At 45.8% G+C, this 24,522-nt stretch overlaps 3 protein-coding genes across 8 annotated transcripts; 1 reads left to right on the top strand and 2 right to left on the bottom strand.

Annotated features, from left to right (window-relative positions):
• Positions 1-1,215: 1,215 nt before the first annotated feature.
• LOC116965264 (ceramide-1-phosphate transfer protein) lies at positions 1,216-3,170 on the bottom strand. Its single transcript, XM_033007597.2, has 2 exons — positions 3,032-3,170; positions 1,216-2,950 (listed from the first exon to the last, which is right to left on the bottom strand). The coding sequence occupies exons 1-2, from the start codon at positions 3,142-3,144 to the stop codon at positions 2,428-2,430; spliced, it is 636 nt and encodes a 211-aa protein (XP_032863488.2). The 5' UTR covers positions 3,145-3,170; the 3' UTR covers positions 1,216-2,427.
• INTS11 (integrator complex subunit 11) lies at positions 3,128-16,172 on the top strand. Of its 2 annotated transcripts, none has more exons than XM_042794162.1 (18): positions 3,128-3,230; positions 3,625-3,802; positions 4,694-4,791; positions 5,740-5,813; positions 6,030-6,258; positions 6,375-6,473; positions 6,559-6,593; positions 7,294-7,432; positions 9,073-9,137; positions 9,786-9,975; positions 10,669-10,752; positions 11,275-11,364; positions 11,925-12,087; positions 12,871-12,978; positions 13,601-13,662; positions 14,527-14,669; positions 15,004-15,133; positions 16,000-16,172. In XM_042794162.1, exons 2-18 carry the CDS (start codon positions 3,775-3,777, stop codon positions 16,063-16,065), a joined length of 1,803 nt encoding a protein of 600 aa, XP_042650096.1. In that variant the 5' UTR covers positions 3,128-3,230; positions 3,625-3,774; the 3' UTR covers positions 16,066-16,172. The 2 variants fall into 2 exon arrangements, with proteins under 2 accessions (XP_042650096.1, XP_032863409.1); XM_033007518.2 differs by lacking the exon at positions 3,128-3,230 and adding an exon at positions 3,255-3,433.
• On the bottom strand, positions 16,084-24,427 carry LOC104366382 (lysophosphatidic acid receptor 6-like). 5 transcript variants are annotated; one of them, XM_033007519.2, is made up of 7 exons: positions 23,686-24,427; positions 23,394-23,515; positions 23,148-23,290; positions 22,520-22,668; positions 20,558-20,678; positions 18,492-19,759; positions 16,084-17,750 (listed from the first exon to the last, which is right to left on the bottom strand). In XM_033007519.2, the coding sequence occupies exon 6, from the start codon at positions 19,561-19,563 to the stop codon at positions 18,502-18,504; it is 1,062 nt and encodes a 353-aa protein (XP_032863410.1). In that variant the 5' UTR covers positions 19,564-19,759; positions 20,558-20,678; positions 22,520-22,668; positions 23,148-23,290; positions 23,394-23,515; positions 23,686-24,427; the 3' UTR covers positions 16,084-17,750; positions 18,492-18,501. The 5 variants fall into 5 exon arrangements, with proteins under 5 accessions (XP_032863410.1, XP_009971607.2, XP_032863411.1 ...); XM_009973305.3 differs by lacking the exon at positions 20,558-20,678; XM_033007521.2 differs by lacking the exon at positions 16,084-17,750 and adding an exon at positions 17,757-18,045 and having other exon boundaries at positions 18,492-20,678.
• Between the last annotated feature and the right edge of the window lie 95 nt (positions 24,428-24,522).

Raw genomic sequence — 24,522 nt, 5'->3', positions numbered from 1 at the left:
CTTCCCCTTAATGGAATATTTAAGTGTTAGTTTTAACTACTTTTTAAAAGTTCTAAATACAAATTAAACTGTACAGAGGGGGGAAGAAAGTCTCAATGGTGTAGAAGTCACAGGCAATTATTTACTCCCATTTATACTTTGACATGAAATCATGTGTGCTTACTGTAGCATAGGAGACAGTTTATGTGATGGAGTTTTGTGTAAAATATCCAAACTCCCTCTAGTGGATCTGGATGCTGTTGCAGCTTTCAAGTACACCAGTCACTGTAGGTGAAGGTTTTACTCTTCTGAATTTGGCCCCATTAGTGAAAACTGCCAGACTCTGAACTTGCCCAGCACCAAGTGCAGGACCTTAGTTTTATTCACTGGAGTGGTAACTAACTGGAGCTGTTAAAAAGGTTCTCATCGTTTGGAGACAGAGCAGGATACCAGGAAAATAAAATTACCATTAGGCAATACCTTGTTTAAATGAGAGCACGGAGACTGATGGAAAGGTGCACTTTGCACAAAATGATTGGTTTTAGACTTACAACAATCTTTTTCCCCTACTGAGAAAGTTTGATACTTTAATGGCAAAAATCAAGTTCATCTTCAACATCAATGTTTATCTCATAAAAGGAATAGTTGAGAATGAATGTGAGAAGGGATAAAAAGTAATTTTCCCATGTGGTCATACTACCCCTTCTGCATTAAACCTCAAGAGATCTAAAACATTTTGTCACTTGACACACAATGTTATTTGATGTATTTTTTTGCATTTAATACACTACACAGATGAAATGCCCATCTGTATCAGACTGCAAGGCAGATCCAGTATTTTGTAGATTGTAACATGGAACTGCTCCATTTTGATATATGGATTTATCCTACGGAACTGTGTAATCCTTTTAAGGTGGCCTTAGCAGAAAGGGAGTGATATTTGTGTTTTCACAGCATAGCAACTAAACCTCCATTTAGGATGTTCAAGGAAATTCCATTTCCTATCTTCAGGCAAAAGACAGTTGACGGATGTGAGTAATCAGAATAGGAGCTCAGTAAACAGCATCTAACTCCATCTGGGTTACTCCTGACAGTTGGTTCCCATCTGATCACCAGGTAAATGAAAGAGATTCTGCTAGTGAAAAACAATATATGAATAGGCAACGCTGTATGTCATGTTCCTTCCAACACCACACAACCAGAAAGCATTCCTAGAAAGGATACTCTTCAAAAGCATGTTGTTCAGATAATTTAATGTCCAGTCGGTCTGATCTCCATGAGGTAATAGTGATTTCCTGAATCATGTAGTATTACATTAGGCCAAAATGCTTCCTCTCTGACATACAATCAAAACATGTTATAGCCTGTGGGGTTCTCCCTCCTCCCCCCCAATATTCACATCACCCTAAATACAACATAGTGCTTTTTCAGCTTTCAAAAAGTTAAGTAAACTTCTTTTTACATACTTTGGTGTGTATAGATACAGTAATTTGCAAGAGAAGCCATAAGCCTCACAAAGTAGTGATTTACAGTGCAAGTTCCGATTTCTCCCCAGTGAGAGAAGTCATTTTTGTAGGCATTTGACACATTCATTAAAAAAAAATATAAATAATGAAATCACAATTTAGAAACAGGGCTGGAAAACAGATAAGGTGCAGCCTTAGCTGGATATATAGGACTGTGCAGTACACACTAAAAACTGTTCCACATACCAAGACACACAAAGCATGGATTACTGGGCAGGGGAAGCTACACCGAAGGGTCCTGCTTTAATGTGCCAGGGTCCAAAGGAAGAACGGTCTCTTACAGCAGTGACATACAGCACCATTTCCTTTCCAATTCTAGGGGACACAGAAGTAGCAGTAGTGATCAAATGAGTCCGTGACCACAAGGAAAGGAGCTTTTTTTCAGACACGTTACTTGGGATTATATTTTCAACGTTAAAGCATAATAGAGGGCAACCCCCCCGATCTATTCAAGGGAACAGCTTGTAAACAGAAGCAGCAAAGTGAGCTCACATGTAATGTGAATGGGTTCAGATGCCCCATCTGAAAGTTGTGCTCTCACATGAGATCCTAAAGTCTGGTGTAAACACACGGAAGCTGCCCAGGTTGCAGAGTTTGGCTTAAAAAAGAAATGAAACTCACCCTCCCAGCCTAGCTGGAGAGGTGAATCTAGGAAGAAGAGGAGCTAAGAGTGTTTTTTCTCTTACTGTAGAGCTGGGGTTACACACACACACACAGATATATGTATATATAAAAAAAAGGTACATTTTTTTTCTTTAAGTGAGGCATCCTGAATAGCTTTGCCAACTGTCAGCTCCATACTGGAAAGGGAGAGCGACCGCAGATGGAGAACCAGTCGCTTGTGCACCTGTGGAAACGCATGGTTTTCACCCAGTTCATCCTGCTTCTGTCAGGAGGTGGCGTGGCTCCGACACCCCTCCTGTCAAGGAAGGTCGAGCAGCTGATGCTGGCTGAAGAGCTCCTGGGTGATGCCATATACATCACAGATATAGGGTAAGGCCTCCCCCAGCATAGCGACCGCTTCCTCGGGCGTCCCCACGTTCATGGTGTCGAGGAAGGCGTTTCGGGATGGCAGCGCGCAGAAGGCCACCGTGGCTGCCTTGCGGACAACCCAGGGGTGGTAGGTAGCCAGGGAAGCGTTGTAGGAGTCCGTGCAGATGACAGAGGTGCGGGAATCCTCCCGGCCGGTTCTCAGCCCCTCCAGGAAGAGCTGCAGCCAGCGCAGGGCTCTGTGGAGGCGCAGGATGGTGCGGCAGCCGGAATCGGGGCGCCCCGAGTGCCGCCCCACAGCCACCAGCCCGCTGGCCAGCTCGTACTCCACCATCGACTGCAGCGACACGTAATTCTCCCGCTGCTCGCCGCGGCAGTAGTTCTCCATGATCTGTACCTTGGCCACCGCGTCTTTAGAGATGAAGGAGAAGATGGCCCCCAGGCTGTGGAGGAACCTGGAGAGGGTGGGAAATGCAGTGGCGTTAGCGGGCGGCAGCCGCGCCGGGACCCCCGGGGCTGCCGGCGCGGACACTCACCGGATAAGCCCCCGCCAGCCGCGGAGGTAGGGCCCGAGCAGCACCTCCCGCCGTTCCGTCACGCAGGTCTGGAAAGCAGCGAGGACTTCCCGCAGGCTGAAGGCGTCCGCCATCGCGCCCGCCCCTCAGCCGCGGGCTCTGCCGGGAGGGCGGCTGCGCATGCGCGGCGGCTCTGAGGCGGAGGAGGAGGAGGAAGGCGGTGAGGGCCGCGGGGCTCCGCTCCGGCGGCGGGCGGGATGGGCGCGGGTCGCGGCGCTGAGGGCTCTCGGAACGGCGGGGCCGGCCCTGCCTGAGCCTCAGGCGGGATTTCCCCTCAGGAAGGCGGGCGGCATCGCCTCCCCTCAGCGCCGGGCGCGGCGAGGCTGCGGCTTGGAAATGTGGCGTTGTGTGCGGGGTGAAGGGGTAAATAGTGGCGGCCGAAGGGCTGGGCCGCGCCCCCGGGGCAGAGGGAGCCGTTCCTGCCCCGGCCTTCCCCCTGCGTCATGGCCGTTGGCTGCTCCGCCTTCCTTTCGCCGCGCTGGTGCTTCTCGGAAGGCCTCAATTTCCAGTTACTGTTTCATCTGACTTGTGTTTTCTGGCTGTCTTCCCTCTAGGACGAAGCTGGGCCGGTGCATAAGTCTTCTGCATGTTACTGAAAAATAGTTGAAATGGCAGCTGTAAAAAAGTCTAAATCTTTTTGTGGCACCCATTAGACTGTTTCTGGAACAATTTGCCATGAAGTTTGAGATTTAGACTTTGTTAAAATGCCTGAAATAAAAGTCACTCCCTTGGGTAAGTCCAACCTAAACCAGTGCTGAAATAGAAAGGCTGAAAACTTTGGAATGCAAAGTAATATGTGTTATACTGCTGGAGAAGTATGTGCCTTTCCATGCTGCAAAAACCGGCCGTGGTGGCATGCTGTGATATTTACTGTTGTGCAGCGTCCTGACTTGCTTCTTGTCAGTATGTCATTGTCCTCCTTTTTGTCTTTCAAGCAATTGACTTGAACAGTCTGATAACTGTTTTGATTACAGGATTCATTAATACATACTGGTAAAGGTGTTGTAGTATGTACATTATAGATAATTAGTTCACTTGACACTGCTAAAGATGTATAGGTGGCAAATTTTTCTCTTTTTATTGATAGCACAGAAACTGTTGAGATTCGTTTATGCACTGAGAGGGCAGAGGATGTGCCAGGCAGAACTGCTTTATCCTGATGGATAGTTTTCAGGCTTGGTGTGGCCTTAACTGGATCTTAACAAAGGTTTGCGCTTTCACAGCGAGGCAGAGTACCTGTGCGGGTCTAGAGCCCTGGGAATTTTGAGTTCCATGCTAATCCTTGCCAGATTAGAGATTATGTTGCTTTTACTTGAAATTGTGTAGCTGTGATTGCACAGCCGTGGGCAGAAGAACTGCCGATGGGTTTGGATGCAGTGCTGTATTTACAGCAGTTCTGCAGCTGCAGCTGGAAAGCCCTCTCCTAAGCTCAGAGGAGGAGGGGGTAAGTCAGTTCACATTTGCTTACCCTCTGACAGATCTTCTTGCTTGGAAGAAAGGATGTGGTCTTTTCCTGCATAAGAAAAGGGCTGAGAAGTTTATACAGACCTTTAAATGCTCTTTTGAAGTGCTTGTAAATATTCCCAACATGTCTTTTTTGTCTGTCTTTTTGCTTGGGTCCAGGAGCTGGCCAGGATGTGGGGCGCAGCTGTATCCTCGTGTCTATTGCTGGGAAAAATGTCATGCTCGACTGTGGGATGCACATGGGCTACAACGATGACGTGAGTATGGTGGAGAAGCCTGAGCGTTGTGTAGAGATGCCTGGCCTTTCCCAGCAGGGCTCCTTGTATTTGAACATTGTGTGACTTATCTTACACGATGTAGGGGTGATACTAGCTAGGTGTGCATCATTGGGTGCATATATCGGCCACTGCTGGAGTTGGATTATGGCAGAGAACAAACTACTATTGCCCCTTCAGAATCTTACCTTCCTGTGCAAGAAACATGTCTCTTCAATTATTCCTGGTCTATGAAGTGCCACCATCCAGCCATTCTTTCTCTGGGTTGTGGACTCCAAAAAACTACTAAGCAAGCTGGCGAATGCTCCATTCCTGCTGGTTTTGGTCTTTCTGTATTTCATGTGGGCAGGCGTCTTCTATGCTTTAAAATATTAATCCTGTCATTAGCTAGACTGCTCTTGACATGATGCTGATTTGGGGCAGTTAATTGCTTGGGGGATCCACACCACGCATCTCTGATGCTTTAGAGAGAAAGCTAGGAAATACTCCTGATGTTTGGTCACCTGATGCTAGTAGGAAAGGAATAATGGCAAAAATGTTCTGTAAAATAGAGTTAAAGCGTGACACAGAGGAAATGTGCCGTTACAGAAAGGGTTTTAATGCGTGGGGATAAGCTAAAATGCATTGGTCACCTGTTTTACTTTGAAGATAAACTTGGCTGTAATTTATTTATTTACAAGGTCAGTTTTCTGGTCTGCTCTCTGGCAGCCCTCCCATCCATTTTCTCTTTGACTCTTTCTGCACATAAATGCTGATGGTGTTGCCTGCAGTTCTTGCTGCTGACAGTAGTGCTGTCTGCTGCCTTATTGCAGTTTTGCCTTGAGGTGGGTTACAGCACGTTTTCAGTGCTTTGGGTCATACACACCACTGTTTCGTTGCATTAGTGGCTTTGTTTTGTAATGGATTGCCTGTTTTTACATGTCTTTGCAGAGGCGCTTTCCTGACTTCTCTTACATCACTCAGAATGGAAGGCTGACTGACTTTCTAGACTGTGTGATCATCAGGTGAGGAAGCTTCCTGCCTTGTCAGAGCTCAGGTGGGACACTGGGAAAGCTTTGCATGCTGACCCTAGCAACCCAAACGTGTTGTAAATTCATCATTCATATTTTGGCTAGTTTCCTCTGTCATGCAGTTCTTTAGAAATCTGAAGCAAGATATGAGAACCAGGCAAGTTTAAATTCTTGTGCAGCATCTTCTTTATCCTTTGTGTCTTTTTGCAGCCACTTCCATTTGGACCACTGTGGAGCTTTACCGTATTTCAGTGAAATGGTCGGTTATGATGGGCCCATTTACATGACACATCCTACCAAGGCCATCTGTCCCATCCTCCTGGAGGACTATAGGAAAATAACTGTAGATAAGAAAGGGGAAACTAACTTCTTCACTTCCCAAATGATTAAAGACTGTATGAAAAAAGTGGTGGCTGTGCATCTTCACCAGACAGTTCAGGTAAATGATCATTTCTGCGTGCTCTTGGATCAGAGCAACTGGACTGTTGTGGAAGGCAGAGCAGATTTAGTTTTTGAGAAGGTGTGTGCTAATGCGGTGTTTGCCTGTTCGTGCAGGTGGACGAGGAGCTGGAGATCAAGGCGTACTATGCAGGCCACGTGCTGGGAGCAGCCATGTTCCAGATTAAGGTCGGATGCGAGTCAGTTGTGTACACTGTAAGTACAGACAACAATATTTATAGATTTTAATGGCCTGTCCTGTTATTTTGAGAATATTAACAGATTTCTCTTCTTCCATTAGGGTGATTATAACATGACACCAGACAGACATTTAGGGTAAGTAGGAAGCTGAGTTTCTATGAATGTTATATATTTCTGACAGGAGTATTTTCTCACAGCTTCTGTTAATACTAGGGGCTAATCAGCACTGATTCTTTGTTCCAAGACTGGAATGTTTAACAAGGGCTTTTCTGGAAAGATGAAGGCAGTCTTGAATTATGAGAATGAACAGATTTACATGGATTCTTCCAGATAGACCTTAATGGAATCATCTTCTGTATACTCCTATTAATCTGTTTTTAAGGCTACGTAATAATTGGATTTCATTTGAAGTGTTTTATTGTCATGGTATCTTCTCAATGTATTTGCTTTCTAAGTGCCAATCACAAGTTTTAACGTTCTGTTTATTTTTACTGGCACATATGAGAGATTTTTAATACTTTTGCTATTTAGAATAATATGTTAATGCATTTAAAACAAGTAATAGACTGGTGAAAAATTGCTTTTCAAAATTTGTAGTCTCTATTTGGAGCTGGATTAATTTAAAGAAAGCATGGCTGGCACAGAGGGGGGTCCCGTTGCTGCCACAGAACTCTTGGGGGACTTTGAGCAAGCTGATGCACATCTGTGTACCTGCTTTCCTATCTGCAAATGGAGACAGTGATGTTCTCCACCCGTCTTGGGGAGCTGCAGATCAGAAATGCTAGATACCATCTCTTAAGTGGATGGGTTCTTTTTAAAATTCCTTTTGTTTTAGTGCTGCCTGGATTGATAAGTGTCGTCCAGATTTATTAATAAGTGAATCCACCTATGCCACAACTATCAGAGATTCCAAACGCTGCAGAGAAAGAGACTTCTTGAAGAAAGTTCATGAGACTGTAGAAAGAGGAGGGAAGGTACGGTGTTTTGATAATCTAAGTGATGTGGTTTTTCCTCTATGAAGCTCTTTTGGGCTCTCTAGTGCTGTGTAACTGTTACTAAACTCAGGCACCTATGTATGGCCACTACCTGAAACTAAAGGCATTTTTATATTCCTCCATTTGTACTTTAAAAGATGGAATATTAAACACTGAAATTATGCTAAGAAGAAAACCAAACTGTGAGTTAATGAAACAGTACAGGAAATACTATGCTTACAGTCTGCAAACATGGAGGATAAAGGCAAAATTAACTTGATTTGCACCTTGTATACTGAAGCATCCTCTTAGTCATGTAAATTAAGAAACTGAGGCTAACTGTTCAGTTACTGCTTTTAAAGTTGATCGGTCTGCTCAGTGTCCTGCCTTGCGCTGTCTGTTACCATAAAACCCCTCCACACGCGTGGCATACGTGTGCTTGCCTTTCCCTCAAGGATGCCTCAGTACCTCGTTTGTGGCTTCCACTTGCCTGGCTGTTTTGCTTGGGTAGGCCTGTTCCAGTCCAGTGTGATTTGCTGTCAGCAACTTCAGCCAGCCACATTACAGATGGAACATACGACGACAGCATTGTGACGTGGCTCTTAGACCGTTAATGTTTTAGAATTTCAGTCTTTTCCATTTCTTAGAGCTTAGTCCCATCTTTGCTAATACAGAAATTTTTTTGAGATTCTCTTTGTCATTAACACCACATTCAGAGCATGCCTAGGAAAAGACACTATAAAAAGAGACGTTTTAATCCCTCAGAAAATGTAACTAGAAGTGGAAATTTGGAACACAGGAAAGTTTTACTGATTTCGCTGTAGCTAAGGATCTGGTGCAGGTTCCTAGGACTTAGATCATTTACCTTGATTAAATGGAAAGTTAGTGTGGCTGTTGATTGTACATGTAGAACTTGAACTGCATTTTGGTTAAAAGTTACAGTAGTTTGTCAGCTGTGACCTCAAGCCCTGTATTTTACTGTTCTTGTCTTAGTAGGGACAAAATGTAGGTTTGCTTGTGGAAAAGAGGGTGAGGCTCTTGGTAATGGATGTGGTTTGCCAAACAATTCCATTAAGAAGTAGATGGTGGCTTTCCCACTGACTCTGCAAAGCGAATGGGTAGCAATGTGAGTAGCAGTGTACTCTGCTGCCAGGTGCCAGCACCTAACTGAGGAGAACATTGGAAATGGAAACAGCTGTATATTCTTTCCTCCAGTGTTGCCTTACTTTGGGAGGGGGAGGAAGGTCACAATTGCCCCAGCACAGAAAGAGATCAAGGACAGAAACACTCATCCAAGTGTCCATTTCCATAAATAATGCCAGAATTGTTGCTGTCAGCAACTTGTTTTCATATTATCCAGGAGAGAACAGAACTGAATATATTCACACACACCATGCCCTGCCAGAGACTCTCCTCAGCATGTACAGACTGAGGCCTCAGCCATGTGGATAGGTGCTTGTCAAATATCTGTGCCTTCCATTCCAAAACTGCAGAAGAACTCATTCCTGTGGAAAGACAGACGAGCAAAAGAATATCAGAAAGCGAGAGGGAACCGAGGGCTTGTTCGGAAGTGATACTGCTGCAGTGCCATTGATGTGCTGTTTGGGTTTCACAAATTGTAACTCATACCTCATTTTCAGGTTCTTATCCCAGTTTTTGCCCTTGGACGTGCTCAGGAACTTTGCATTTTATTGGAAACCTTCTGGTGAGTGCAGTCTCTTCCGTGCATGTACCACCTCCTTTTTGTCCTCCTCACATTGTGGTCCTGGCAGGCTTCTGTGATTCTTTTGTTTGTTTAGTACAATTATTTTCGTTAGTGTTCCTCTGCATGTCAGCCCACGCTGGCAGTTGTGAAATTACTTCTGTGTATTCTCCATTGTTATTGACTCTGAGCAATAAACTAACGCTTTCCTTACCCGGAGTCATGCTCCACTCTTCCCCCGAACACTCAGAATCAATTGTCCTTTTAAAAATGTGATTGTGTCTTTGCCACATGGTAAAACTGTTTTCATGGGAGGGGGAGGAAAGATGAACAAGTGTTAAATGTACGTGTAAGTCTTGTGTGGAAATGTTTTTGATAATATCAAATGATACCGCTTTTATTTATTTCTGATAGCAGAATGATTAATATTTGTAATGGAGGGAAGTTGTCTGTAGTGGGTGAGAAGGAGAACTGGCATTAGTCCACTTCTACTTTGTTAATGCACAGCGATGTAGCACTGTCATAGTACTGACAGTAGCTCATTGAGAGTAGGGTATGCACAGAAAATCTTTGGAGACTACATAGCTTTGTGGGCTTTCAGCACAGATAGCCAGGATCCTAATTTGGTCTCTGGAATGCTGCTTTCTACAGGGAAAGAATGAATTTGAAGGCTCCAATTTACTTTTCCACGGGACTGACAGAGAAGGCCAATCATTATTATAAGCTCTTCATCACCTGGACTAATCAGAAAATTCGGAAAACATTTGTGCAGAGGAACATGTTTGAATTCAAGCACATCAAAGCATTTGATCGGGCCTTTGCAGACAACCCAGGGCCGATGGTAAGTGGGCACTAACCAGGTAACAGAGCAGAGGGCAGTGTCAGGGGGCTGTTCTTGTACCCCTCAGTCCCTGTCTGAAGGCAAACAGGCAGTCTGCAAAAGCTGAGAGTCCTCTACCCCATTAATGTCAGCATCCCATCTAAAACCTGTGTGGCCAGGCCCTCCGAATGCTTTTATCTGTGTCGCTATTAAAGATTTATCTTTATTTCAGTAAAGGTAAAATGCCCAGAGAATATAAAAAAGGAATTGATTGCATGTTCATGTAATCGGTATCTCTGGGCCTGATGCAAACCACAGATTTTAGAGTATATTCTTCTGACTTGTCAGGAGACAGATCCTTTACAACACAAACTCTTATTACTGATTTTATTTCTGACTGGTTTATTGAGCAGTAGCTGAAAGAGGAATGAATCTGTTGAGCATGACAGTACTGTTATAAAACTGTTCAAAGTTTTTATCAGACACTGTGAATGCTCACAAAAATTTCCTACAACGGGAGTTCATCTTAGGTGAAAATTAGACAGGGTGGGAAAAATACAATAGCAAAAATCCCTATTAGAGCTTTGATGCAGTAAGTGTGCTGCAATGTCTATTAGTGGATACCCTTGACAGTTTTAGGCTGTTTGTATGCTATAAGTAATGGAAAAAACCCTGGTATTCTGTGGTGATTCTTGTCATGTCTTTGAATTCTAGGTTGTGTTTGCAACCCCTGGTATGCTTCATGCTGGACAGTCCCTTCAAATCTTCAGAAAATGGGCAGGGAATGAAAAGAATATGGTAAGAAATTCTGTTTCCTTGAGTGCTGTTTTGTGTTAATGCAATAGCAGTACTGATGAGTCGTAAGAACAAAGGTTGCAGGAAAGCTTTTCCTGAGCCTCTGGAGTTAAATGACGTGAGTCCTCTAGTCGGCCAACCCTGGGCAGAGCTCTTTCAAGCTCTGAATTTTCTTTGCTGTGTGTAACAGGTCTCAGACAGGAGGGTTGTGAGAGTTTTATTTTCAGAAGTGCTTTCATTAATTTGAAGCTGCTTCAAAGACAGTTGTAACTAGCCTTTAATTCTTTAGTGGTGTGTAGATTGCAACAGTTTGCTCTCGTTTCATTTTTTGCCTGTTTGGGAGTTGGGTGCTCACAAGCTGCAGAATAAAGCGAGCAGCTTTCCAGCAAGGGGTGGTCGTATGTAGGATGGGAAGAACACACGCTTATATCAGCATTGTGAATTTGTGGCTACTTTTATGTAAACAGCTACTATCCTCTACACGGGCCCTGTGCAGGTTGTAGATTTTTCTGGTTTCCTTCTCAGGTCATCATGCCCGGCTATTGTGTGCAGGGAACTGTAGGCCATAAGATTCTGAGTGGACAGCGCAAGCTGGAAATGGAAGGAAGACAAATAGTAAGTTTTATTTTAAAGGAGGAGAATCATTTGGGGGAAGTTCTTCAGAACTTGAGGTGGTACTTAGACACTGTGTATGTCCAGTGAGAATATGCCACCTACAACATTGAAAATACCCAAGTAATATTTCCTTTGGAGTTGGGCTAGGTTTTTTCCCCCCGCCCTTTGCATTAGCGACAGCGTGTCTTTTTCTGTCATAACACTTTGTCAGAGGCATATTTATAATGTTTAATAACCAGGCCCCACTAGTCAGATGGGGATATTAAAAAACTGATAACCAACTGTCTGCAAGTACTGATTTGTTTTGGCAAATGTGTGACAAGGGTTTGCTCTGAACTGGGGCGGTTTGGTCGTGCAAGTTTGGAAGTTTTTCTGCACAGCATCATATTTGGTCTCTGCTGATAAGCAGCTCTCCCCAACCCCATTTTCAGTAGAGGTGTTCTGCTTCTCCTTCAAACTAAATACAGAGGAGCTGGGGGCTGCCTGGGGGTGGTGTACAACCTGGAGTAAGCCTGAGCAATGCCTGAATCCCAAAGCCTGTGCTTTCTGCTCCTCCACAGCTGGAAGTAAAGATGCAGGTGGAATACATGTCCTTCAGCGCCCACGCGGATGCCAAGGGAATAATGCAGCTGATTCGCCAGGCTGAGCCACGAAATGTTCTCCTGGTCCACGGTGAAGCAAAGAAAATGGAGTTTCTGAAGCAAAAGATAGAACAGGAATTTCGTACGTATAGTGTTGGTGCTGAGAAGGGAATGGCTGTAGAAGCAAGGACATTAAAAGTTCACATACTTAGCCCCCCTGGAGCTCAGCACAGAGTGAGGCATTGCAAAATTTACAGGACCGGTCATCCTTAAGAAACTAGTATCCATAACATCCTAACATGTTAAACCTATTTCATTGTAATGCTCATTTGGACTTGAGGTACAAGTTGGTTTGTTACATTTGTATTGTTACAGTTCAGCACTTACTGAATTTATATTTCTTTAGACTCCTATAAGAAACTGAGGCAGCAGGGTGCATCTGAAATTGTAAGTTAGCAACTTCAGTTAAGGGGAATGAGCTCCAGACAAAAAATAATTAATTCCTTAGAAACAGCTGACTCTTAAGTGATGAGTGGAGAAAGCACAGACTCCATGGTGGATGGTTACTTACTGTCTGCAGGTTTCTTCGCAATAATTTGTTATCAACATCAGAGTGTGGGCAGTTTTGTTGCAGTCTTACCTTTTTACCCCTCACAAGGCGGTAAGGATAGCTGGGCCAGTAGGTGTTGCCCCAGCGGGGTTTTGATGGTTTGGGAAGGTTGTTGGCTGTAAGTCTGAGCAGCAGTTCCACTTCTCAGCCTCTTCCAAATCCCTGGTACTGAGTTTCTGTTAATTGCTGTTAAACTTTGCTTCCTGTCCTGAAGCCCCGCAGTAGGATTCTGCCCAAACCACAGCCCCAGCTGCCCCAGGGCTGGAGGTGCTGTGGCAGCAGCCGCCCTTCTGACGGCGGTTGTTCTCACTGCAGATGTCAGCTGCTACATGCCTGCGAACGGAGAGACCACCACAATATTCACCAATCCCAGCATTCCTGTGGACATATCCCTGGGACTCCTGAAGAGAGAAACAGCAATAGGTGAGATGCTTTCAACCAAAAATGTCCTCTTTGGGGCCCTGCTCCTGGGTGGTGCCGTACTTGTATCAGGTGGGGATGGTGCTGCAGGGCCACGAGCAGCAATGGTGAAGTAAAGCGGTGGTTCCTGGGAAGGAGCAGGTTTTTCCAGCATTTAGTAGCTGAGAGGGCTTCCTGGGACATGAAGCAGCTGCTGTGCTCTGAGTGGATAGTCAGTAATGTTTAAAAGCAAATACACATACTACCTTGCTTGCTACTCCTTGCTCTTTCACTGTGAAAACAAAATTCATGTATGCTTTTACTGGCTAGGTCTGAAAACGGGAATTACTTTTATAAACCAATTTAAGAAAAATCTAAAACCTCTCACATCAGGAAGTGGTATGGGAAGAGAGGCAGTTGTTCTCTATTCCTAAGCATGCTTTCTTACATGTCTAGAGTTGTGATAATGGTTTAAGCACGGGGCACTTTGACAGCCAGGAGAACAGAGCTGTAAAAGCTTAGTCTCTCTACCTCAGCTGGGACTCAGAAATCCAATTTATTAAATCCTATAGCAGTTGTCTTGTGTGAAAAGTAAGCCCAGCATTGTTACTGATGTCATCTTTCTCTTCCCTTGGCCTTGGTTTAGGTCTCTTACCAGATGTCAAGAAGCCAAAGCTAATGCATGGCACATTAATTATGAAGGATAATGTAAGTAAAAAAGTTCTTATACCTGTTTTGTGTTCTCTGTACAAGTGTGCTGTCATCATTCATACGCGAGTATGAATGGTGAACAAGGAACTAAAATAAAAATAGGCAGGCCCAGATTATTGGAAGGATCCCAGTAACACCACACCTGGGAAGATTAATCTGTAAGACAGATTCTTTTTAGTTTATCAATTGTTTTGATTGATAATCTTCACTAGTCCCACAACTTCAGAATTTGTGGCTTGTGTCCCTGAGCAGGGTGGTGTGATACAATTTCTACTGGTCAGTCTTGTGACTGTTCACAGATAAAGACTCAGGATAAATTTGAAGAGCTGCTTCTGTTCCAGGGTGTCTCTTGCTCTGGCTCCCTGCAACCTACTCTGTGCAGCTACAGCCATTCTGAGGTGACTGGTTTTCAGCCTGTGAATCCAAGGTCTTTCTGATTCACTGTGCCTGCAGAAATCAAAAGAATCAAGGAGCAGCCTGTTGGTGGCAGACCTCGGTTTGTTGGCCAAGGAGGGAAAGGTGCCAAGGGAGGAGTTCTTACTCTCTCACCTCGTGTTTCTAGTTAAACAAGCCATTCCTCCTCCTAAAGAGGTTAAACCAACTTCCATTTTGAGAAATAAAGAATTGGTACGATTATTTAGGTGGACATTTTGCCACCATTTTACCTCTACCTTTACTCCATCATACACTCGTCCCTAGCTGTTGCGGCAGTGGTTTCAGGGGTTGAAGGGGAATGATCCTACCTGCTGAAGCTGTGCAGTGATGAACAAAGACCTGTGTGCAGCTCACCACAAAGGGGGAATGAAACTTCAGAAAGCCCAGAAAAATAGCTTAGAATAGATTTGTCCTTCTCCTCTGCAGAGCTTCCGGCTGGTGTCACCCGAGCAGGCTTTGAAGGAGCTGGGCCTGGCAGAACATCAGCTGCGTTTCACCTGCCGCGTTCACATTCAGGATCCACGGAAAGAACACGAGACAGTGCTTCGTGTCTATAACCACCTCAAAGGGTCAGCCCCTGCTTAGCTGTGGTTTTCCCCCTGGGGATGGACTCGAGGTTATCATTCTTAATAGAGGAAGTACAAGTCCCCCCTCCTTTCTGGCCTTCCAGGCCAGCCCCAGAGTTAAGAGAAAATTCTCTGCAGCCCAGAAAACACAACTGCTCTAGATTTCAGTCTGCGTAGCTGATGTCACTGGAGCAGGGGTTTACGCTGCAGTTAGAGCTGGACTGAGTAGCAACATGCTGGAGTTTGGGATTCAGAGATACAGGGGGGTGGGTGACCCACCCTTCAGCCTGTATGCATGTTCCGTCCCAAATAAATCCTCTATCTTCTCTCTTACCAGGATCCTGAAAGATTATTCAGTGCAGCATCTCCCCGATGGTTCTATAACAGTCGAGTCCATTCTTATCCAAGCCACGGCCCACTCAGAGGATCAAGGAACCAAAGTTCTGCTCGTATCCTGGACTTACCAGGTAGGAATACCTGAAGACACACTTCTCAGGCAACTCTGGTCTTAACTCCATCCAGTCCCAGCCTGTCCTACGCAGGAGGGTGCTGTGGTAAGGGGGAGTCTGCAGCGCTCTGGTTTTGAAGTAGTTTGACCAGGAGAAGATGAGGTGAGTCGCTGCCCTTTTCTTTACCATTTTAGGTTTAGTACAAATGATTTTAAAGGAGCTCTACTGAGTCCGTTTTCTCTGGGACCACTGAACTCAAGGCAACTGATCTGGAGTAATTACACTTACTACAATTACAGTTAATTCCAATTACATCTGTGTTTTGAGGACACTACCATATCCAGCTTCTAAACTTTCAGCTGTATCACTCACTGCCATGCAGAGCATGGAGATATTTTACATTGTATTTTCTGGGTGTAAAACAACAAGCAGAAAACCAGCCAACACAAAACTGTGGTAAGATTAGACATAGTCATGAGGTTTTTTTTCCTTTCAAAAGTATAGTTTCTAGGGCCGTATTTTTAAATGCTTTCTTTACAGCAAGGAAATGTCTTCTTGAGGGCAAAGCAAAAAAGATACTAAAAAAAAAAAATCAATGGTTCTTTATGCTTTGCTTTCAAGAAAAATGGTAATTTTCCTCAAGAATGACACCTCAGGTCCAGACACCTACTTTGACAAGTGGGAGTTTTACACAAGTATTTTGAAAGAACAGCCAGAAACGTGTTTGTGCGAAGGGGACTGGTTTCTAATTTTGAACCCTGCCGATATTAGATACTGCTGAATTGAATTTCAGTCTATTTCTAGGTACCTGAGACAAATTTACTGTCCCAAATGGGAAAGTCAAGTCAAAGATTGCTTTCATCTTGTGTCTCTTTATTCTCTAGGATGAAGAGCTGGGCAGCTATCTCACATCCCTTCTGAAAAAAGGACTGCCACAGAGCACAGCGTGAGCACCAGGCACCGTGGTGTTTCAGAGAGATTTAGATTTTATTTTGTTTACATTGTCAATGTGTTTTTCTGGTTTTGTTTTAACAAAGGAATTACAGTGTTTGTCCAATTCCTGCAGTGACAGTGTCTACCCTTCACCACCTTCCCCCTCGGAAGCCCGACCGGGGCCCAGTGCAGCCTGTTCTTAAAGTATCCCAGGAACAAGGTTTCTGTTGCTTACCCAGTAAGGTGAAGTATATTCAGCATTCTTCCCCTTCCCCAGTTCATTTCCCTTAAAACCTCAGCAGTGCTGCGTGATACAAGGAGCTTTCAAAGCTGCACAATGAAAATGCAAGAGTATAAAGCCCCAAAGGTGCTATTTACCCAGCAACATAACATCTATTTAATTATCCATACTTCCCTCAGTGACAGCTGTCAAGGCTGCAGAAAAGCTGCATTCCTGGATAGAGTCTCTAACAAAAATTTTCTTCCTTTGTCCAGAACATAAAAATAGTGCTTAGTTGGAAAGAACAGTCCTGGGAAGCTTTTCCATAGCCTATAAAATGGGACAAAAATAGCAGTCTCACGAAAGGTAAAAGATTCATTTGTGCTAATACTCCCTCCGAGGCTTTCCTCATCTCCATTTTACAAGTGCAAGGATTTGCACTTGTCTTACCAAGCCCTGTCAAGCAGAGGAACACAGGAATTATCGTTCTTTTCAATATTTTAGAAGAGTTTGTGCAGGTTTTCCCACTGATATTTAAAAATTCATCCAAGCTACAAGCAAAGTCCGGGAAGGGAGAGGTCTGTGACTGACCCATCAGCGGTAACAGGTGTCTACTTCAGTGTGATTCAACCTGCAGGTCGCTGTACCTCCTGCAAGCCAGAGCCCCGCTGCCTCCCAAGGTCTCTCAGTAATTTTGGATCTGCTCGGTGTTTGCATTCTGCGTCCACCTCCAGTTGCTGCAGTGGTGTATTGATGGGCTTGAACTGATCAGTACAGACCATCGTCATCCAGGGGGTTTTTTCCACACACCAGGACCCCGCTGCACCCCCACAGCCCTGCTGCTGCTTTTCCAGGCCTCTTGCCTCCTGTCCTCAGAGTCAGCTGGGGCATCGGCTGCTGTCAGAAAATTGGCTCAACAGGGGCAGAAGCTGCACCAGCCACTGTGCAAGGAGAAGCTACTACATCAGAGACATGCTCCTTTCCCTCCCTACACCATCCTGCCACAATAATCCCGCCCCCTCCCTCCTCTAAGGCTGCAACAGTTCTTGTTCAGAGTCCAGTAACAGCCTAACCTGGGCCCCCCACCCCTGCTGCAGAGCCCCCAGTCCAAGTGTGACTTTTCACCTGCATTTTCTCTATTTGGAAATGGAAATCCCAGCTGGGCACCTCGCCCTGCCTGGACAAACCTTGGTCCTGTTAAACCAGCCCTGTGCCAAGTCTCTTCCCTTCTCAGCTGCTCAGCAGTCCTGCATGCCACAGGCCGGTAGCAGATACGCGCTTTATAAAGTTTGGGGGTGGCGTGGGAAGGAACAGCAAGGCTGGGTATCTGTTACCAAAATCACCTCTGAAGCAAACTGTTGGCAGGTTTGTCAGCCAGGCCCGTGGTTTTCTGGTGACTCCGGTAACCCACAAATGATAAATTCTGTCTAAAGTCTCATGTTTCACAGAGTGGAAAACGCAGTTCTCAGAAGAGGCGTGGTTCTGTTAATACAAGAGGAGGGGTGAAACAGGTCAGATTAGTGTGTTTATATCACAAAACGTGACTGAAGAGGGCTGCATAATGCAAGGAGCTGGGTCAGCTCCTACAGTAACTTCCCTTCTGACTGGTGAGAGAAGGTTGCTGACCACTGGTCCTGCACAGGGCTAACTGACAGAGAAATGCTGGGATCTATTCTCTAAGATGCCATGAATAGATGTCCAGCTTGAATCCAGCCTGTACTGAGATCCTCCTCAGGAAGCCAGTCAAGGGATTCCCAAGAAGGGAGAACTTCTTTACCTGTGGAATGGCAGCAGAAGGCAGTTTGTGAGCCCAGCTGGCTCCAGTGTGCCGCCCCTAGGGAGAACACGCAGGACCCTGCCAAAATAGGGAAAAGCCAAGCAGGGAGAGCCCTGAGCCTCTCAGCTTCCAGCCTTTGTGTCCATTAGGAGCCTGGATTCTTTCACATCACTCTTCCCCGGGCTGTCCCGCTTCTCAGAAGAGCCCCGTGTTCTAACAACCCCGAAGTTAAAAGGAGTAAAACATCACTGTACCTGGGCACAGCATGACTCACCATGAGCTATTTGGGGCTGTCAGAGAATACAGCTGCCCCAGGGACTGGCCTAGGTGGCTAATGAAAATACAGAGCTGCTAGGCACTGATGGAGCAGCCACCGTATGAAAAAAGGGTGGGTTTCACAGGTTTGTTTGCAAAGAAACAGTTGGGAAGATGAATACTGTACTTACTTTAGGTAGATCAGTTGACTCCATCTCTGTTTTTTTTCTTTCCATGTCTCTGGTGTAGTTTATACACGTAGGAGAACTCCCCAGATTTCTGGTCACAGATTGTGTACACCACTTTAGACCTGAATCTGAGCTTGAAGTTGAAGCGCCACTGCTTGGTGGAAGAGGTGAAGTAGTACAAGAGAGGGTTAAGGCAACAGTTGAAACTCACGAGGGCCAAGGTGATCCTTCGCATTTTGTAGATCAAGTTGGTAAATGACTTATTCTGGATGACCTGGATTCTCATTAGAAAGTGGAGCAAGTGAGTGAGATGATACGGGAGAAAGCACAAAGTACAAATGGCCAGGATGATGTAGATGGTGCTCAGGGCCTTCCTCTTGCGATTGCTGTGTTTGATCTGGGAGATCCTCTTAGCTATAAGAGGGTAGCTGATCAGAATGATGGAAAACGGGATCACAAACCCAAAAACTAAAGCCAGAATGTTATAAGGCGCCATGCGGTAAGTCCAGCTACTTGTAGCAAAGTTCTCAAAACATGCTGTCACGTTCCTCACGCCGCTGTTGTGGAGGGGACCTCCGAGGATCAGTGGGACCATGACACTCAGAGCGACCACCCAAAGGACCGCGACCACCATCACGTAATGGGTGACTTTGATCTGGATGTACGTGAAGGGGTGCAACACCGCAATGTAACGGTCAACGCAGATGCAGGTGAAGAAGGCAATGCTCAGGCAGATGTTGGCGTAGTACAGAGTCCCAGTTATCCTACAAGCCATGTCACCAAAGAGCCAGTTGTTCTGATGCAGGTGGTAATGAATTTTAAAAGGCAACACACAAACAAACAAGGTGTCTGCCAGAGCTAGATTAATCATGTACACATAGGAATGAGAAGTGTGCTTGACTCTGCAGGACAGGAGGTACAGAGCTACAAGATTCTCTACCAGTCCCAGCACGAAGACGATGCTGTAGATGACAGTAAACAAGGAATACTGGAAGTCTGCTTCCAAACTGAGCTCTGAACTGGCATTGGTGACCGTCTCATTGGAGACTCCCACAGTCCAGGAGATACCTGCCATGATTTCTTCTGGAGCGCAGGGATAGCCAACGTGGGATAAAAGTCTTAAGCCGTCCCTTAGCTCGGGATGTTCTTGAGGTTTATTTAGTCTCAAGTGGGTAAGAGCTAAAGCTACACAGCTGAGCGCTGTCGAGCCTGGTGAAGTCTGGGGCTCCGAGGTCCGTCCTTGGTACAGTCAGATGGAAAGCAGTGCCCCTCTAAGGGAAAATAAATCATTTAACACTCAAGCATCTGAAGCTTACACAGCAGACAGAGTATTTAATGGCATTAAAATCACACAGGGTGACAATACTGAAACAGGGATAGCAATTCCCCCCAAGCCAAGAGAGACCTGTAGAAGGCTAGAGCTTTGGGGAAGGATGGGCCAGCAATTGAGGCAGTATGGGAGAACTGTAGCAGTGATCCACCTTTGGAGCCCTGTAATTAACTCCCCATTCCTAAGCCCTACCAAAATTCCCGTGTCATTGCTGAGAGATGGATGATATTATCCTGTCCTTAAAACGCTGCCGTGAAGGGATTGTGCAGGCTTCCCAGGAAAAGAGAAAAGCAGTAGTGGCAAAAAATACAAGCAGGACTGCTTTTTCAGCTACTCCAGCAAGAGAGTTAACCCAGTACTCTGCACGACTGAACTGCAGTTTCATGAAGAGCGTGTGTGGAACCTTCCTGTTAAAATCAAGAAATGGTACTTAAAGCATGGAACCGAAACAAGTAGTTGGCATCCCCACCAGGCTGTTCACCACCAGCAGCACCATCCCCAGCCCTGTTTGGCAGGGCCCAGGGTGGATTGTCAGTAGTACGGTACATTATGTAGTATGTACATACTGTAGTACGTACAACCGTAATGGCAGTAGATGGAAGGGTTCAGCACTTCAGCCAAGACAGGTCAGGTCTCTGAATACCTGAAATCTGGGTAACTAAGCCAAACAGAGACACCGAAACAGAAGCCCTTAAAGACAGTGGAGAAATTAAACCCAGCTACAGTGTGCACCACATACCTAAAGTCGAGCCATTGAAAGCACAAAAATACAAAGCTGGTTGGGTACTTTCCAAAGGAAACTCTGAAATCACACTTCCTCCTAACAGTTTGTGTAATGAAGTCAAAAGCACTTGAGATAACTGGAAGATTACAAAGGAAAAAAATGGTTTCACTTTAAGTAGGCAAGCTTACATGGTATCTGCTGACATGGATCTTTCACCTAATAGCAAAGGGTTTGCACACACACAGGAAAATGAACACAAAACCAGGCCTGGCTCAGCCACAACTTTAAGCAGCACGGGACTTGAAACAATCTTTATCTCAGAGTTTCGCCAGAGCAAAAGCCACTGAACTATTTTTTTAAGAAAAGAAAGCGCCTATATTTTCTAGGTTCAAAGTATAGTGTTGCAACCAGGGGAAGAGAAGGCGGAGGCCCGTACCGTCGTTTTTCCGAAGAGCAGGCCCGTTGTCCCGGGCGCTGCAGAGGCCAGACGCGCCTTTCTGTGCGCTGGGTGCTGACCGACGGCTGCGCGACGGCACCCCGGGCCCTGGCGCAGGGCCGCCCCGCTCACACCCCCGGCACAGTGCTGCCACAGCCTTGGGAAGGGGCAGAAGCTGCCTGCACCACCCTACTCCACTCGTAACTGGGGTTTTTTTCAGTGCCTGTGGCCTCACTCGGTGCCCCACAGCCCTCTCCACCTGAAGCAGGATCCCGCTCTGCCCTGCGGCCGGGAGGCACAGAGCCGCCCACGCCCGGCCCTGCTCAGCAAGTGACACCAACCCATTTAAGCCCAACTACAGCAGGACTAAGGAACAGTGGAAGGGGCTGGGGGGAGTAATAAATCACTGACATGGAATATTTTACAAGTCGGTCTCCTACCCAGTCCCAAACAGCTACGTACCCACTGCAGGACCCCATCGACCTGTCTGAAAAACATTTTCCTTTCCTGTGACAGGTAATACAAGTGACAGTCTATGACTAAACGTATATTTTCCAAGCACATAGCCACTTTCAGCCCTTGCAATAATGTAACATTTACTTATCGACCATTTTAAAAGTATGGAGTCTGATCGAATTCCAAATTCAGCTTTGCTTCCCCAGAATTGTTTATTGGGTTTTTTTTGGGGGGAGGGGGTTGGAAGTGTTGTTGTTTCTTCCAGAGAGCCAAAAAGCACCACCAAACTGTTTCTGAACAAAGTTACTTGATTTACCAAACCACAGAAAAGCACGCTTTTGTTTCCACTGTTTCCACTGGATTTTGAGTTCATTAAATTATTAGAAATGTATTCATGTAAAACCAAGCTCGAGTCTTTGAACTCTGGTCAGGCACAAGGTTTCTCTGGTTTTAGTTTTAAAGCATCACTGTCAAACAATCAAAGACAGATCTCCCCATATATTGGATGTCCAAATTGAACCAACCAAAAAGAATTAGTAATGCAACAATATAAAGAGGAAAAGAATGTTAAATACCCCTCAATAATAAGTAACAAGTATTAATGACAGACATGAAAAAAATATTCAGACTAGGAGTGTGTACAGAAGTTCTCTATTGATGGTACATTTTATCATGCTAAGAGCACGTTCTTTAATTAAACGTCTTTACGTTATTGTTAACAGTTGCTCTGGGATTTAAAAAACAAATCAAAAACCCACACCAGTTCTTTGTTGTAAGTGCAGAGTTAGCCAGTTAGGCTACTTCAAGATTACTCTCTGGATGGCTGACCCGGGGTTACTCAGCTACGGGATTTGATAACGAGCCTGTAAGCGCCATAGGTTTTTATAGTAACCAGAAGTTAGGAAACATTTGCAGAAACATCAACAGCGGGTAGTCTTGCACTGTGACTACTAAAAAATGAAGAGCTGTGATACCTGAGCCTGCAGGAGCAGTTAGCTTGATTAACACCCAAACAGCGTTAGTATTTGGTTTGGTGCTCTGCCCTGGCAAGACTCGTAATAAATTTAGTTAGAAAGTTAACGTACCGGAGCTCAGATGATCGTCCCTCTTGCAGAACCTGCGGGCGAGTACACCGGCCTCTGCACTGTGAGGTCAGTGCTGAGCTCCCCCGTGCAGAGCTGTGACACCAGAGCACACTGCCCTGCGAGATGCTGCCGAGCTCTCCCCCATCGCTCTGCAGAGAAAAACCACAGGAAGCGAAGATGAAAAGCCGTCACTCCGGTCCCAGACAGAGCACGGGCACCACCGGTGAAGCATCCCCCGCCCAGAACTGGGGAGAGGGCACAGCACGCAGCCAGCACTCCTGCAGGCTTTAGTTCTCTCCAGGTATCCCCTGCACGAGGGAGGTGTGATCCTCCCAGCCAGAGCCACCCCTGAGCAGCTCAGCCCATCCTGCCCACCAGGTCCAGCAGCCTGCAGAGCAAGACTGGCCTCCCCGGAACCATGTACCAGAGCTTCAGCCTGAGACACGCTGAAATGGGTCTGTAGCTGCACTCTCACTTCCCCTCAAAGCAGGGGAAGAGCAAGACTTCAGTGCCATTCCTGGCAAACCACTGTCTGAAAACATATGGGCATGTTAAGGTTTGGAACACAGACGGACAAGCCTCAGTGCTTGTGTTGAAAAATCACTGCAGCACGTTACAGCATCCCCACCTCTGGGTACTCGTCCAACAAGGCTGTTCCAGAAAAGCACAGACAGGTCGCACGCTAGCGACACAGCAGCTTCAGCTCTCCTTTTCCACGGCACAGACCCAGGACTGCTCCAGAGTTCTGTCATCGTCTTTGGGAATGAGTCCCTGCGGGAACAAAGTCAGCATGTTCCACGGGAAGGGCGAGAGGAACCACAAGTATCTTGACCTTCCCATGCTGCCAAAAGTAGGTCTCTGGGAAAACGGGTACCTGGCACAGGGTGAAGAGCTGTGTCACTTCTCTCGAGGGGACACCTAGGAACGGGCTGTCCTCGTGTCCTGTATCGGGGCCGCTCACCAGCTCGATCCCCACTGCCAGCGGCAAGGGTGGCCCTAAGAGAGGACAGAAGGAACTGCTGCCTCCCCTGCGACCCTCCACCATGCAAACAGAGACTGGAAACTCCACAGTCTCTCACGAGATAATTAAGATTCTTCCTTTATTTATCTGAATGCGATAGTCTCTATCGTTTTGAATCGCCACATAACAAAGAACATCCTCTTACCAGATCAAGTGGGCTGCCTGCTCTCACAAACTGGCATTCTCTGTAATTCTCCTCTTCTCATGAATAAAGGGGAGATTAATTATGGCGGTACCAGGCATCTCAGCTGCACATTGATTCCCCTGCAGGAGTGTTTAAACCAGGTATTGTTTTTTCTGTGAACTTCAAAAATCAGAATTTTAATCCTCTTTCCTGTAATCTGGCACTAGCAGAGTTACATTTTGTAGCCAAAACAGACAGAGATTCTGGTGTCATTCATGAGAAAAAAAAAAAAAAAAAACCACAAGTTACCCAAAATAAAAAAAAAAAAAAAAGAAAAAGAAAAAAAAGAGAAAGAGAAGTGTCATCTCTGCTCCCTGCCCTGTGGTTCACATGCCCTCAGATCACTCCAGACTCAGGCGTGCTCTGAGCACCAGCCACAACTTTGTACCAGGGAACAGGATAACGTGGAGCCACTGCAGCTCAGGGAGAGTGGCTGTCCACCAGGAGAGGCAATGGCGAGCGCTTTCAAAGGCTGGTTTTGCAAGTCACTGCATCAAACAGCAACAGTTGTCCCTCGCACTACGCTGTACAGAGGCAGGGTTACAGAGGAGAGGGGCACTGAGGAAATGCTACGTTCTCCTCTGTTCTAAGCCTGCATCCCTCCGCCCCCCACACACCACAGAACAGAGGAAAAAAAAACCAACCAATCCCCAAAACCCAAGCCTCACTCCTTCCTCCTCCTGTTTGACAGACAGGCACCAGAGTATCAGAAAAAAGAAAAAAAATGTTATCTGAAAGCATCATGGAGTTGTTCTTCCTTTCTCCTTGGCAGTCTCAGAGGGCAACAACAAATGATAG

The sequence above is a fragment of the Tyto alba genome, unplaced genomic scaffold, assembly GCF_018691265.1.
Source record: "Tyto alba isolate M040663 unplaced genomic scaffold, T.alba_DEE_v4.0 Super-Scaffold_20000042, whole genome shotgun sequence".
Taxonomy (NCBI): Eukaryota; Metazoa; Chordata; class Aves; order Strigiformes; family Tytonidae; genus Tyto; species Tyto alba.
Note: the sequence above shows the minus strand (reverse complement) of the source record. Positions and strands in the feature narration are given on the sequence as shown.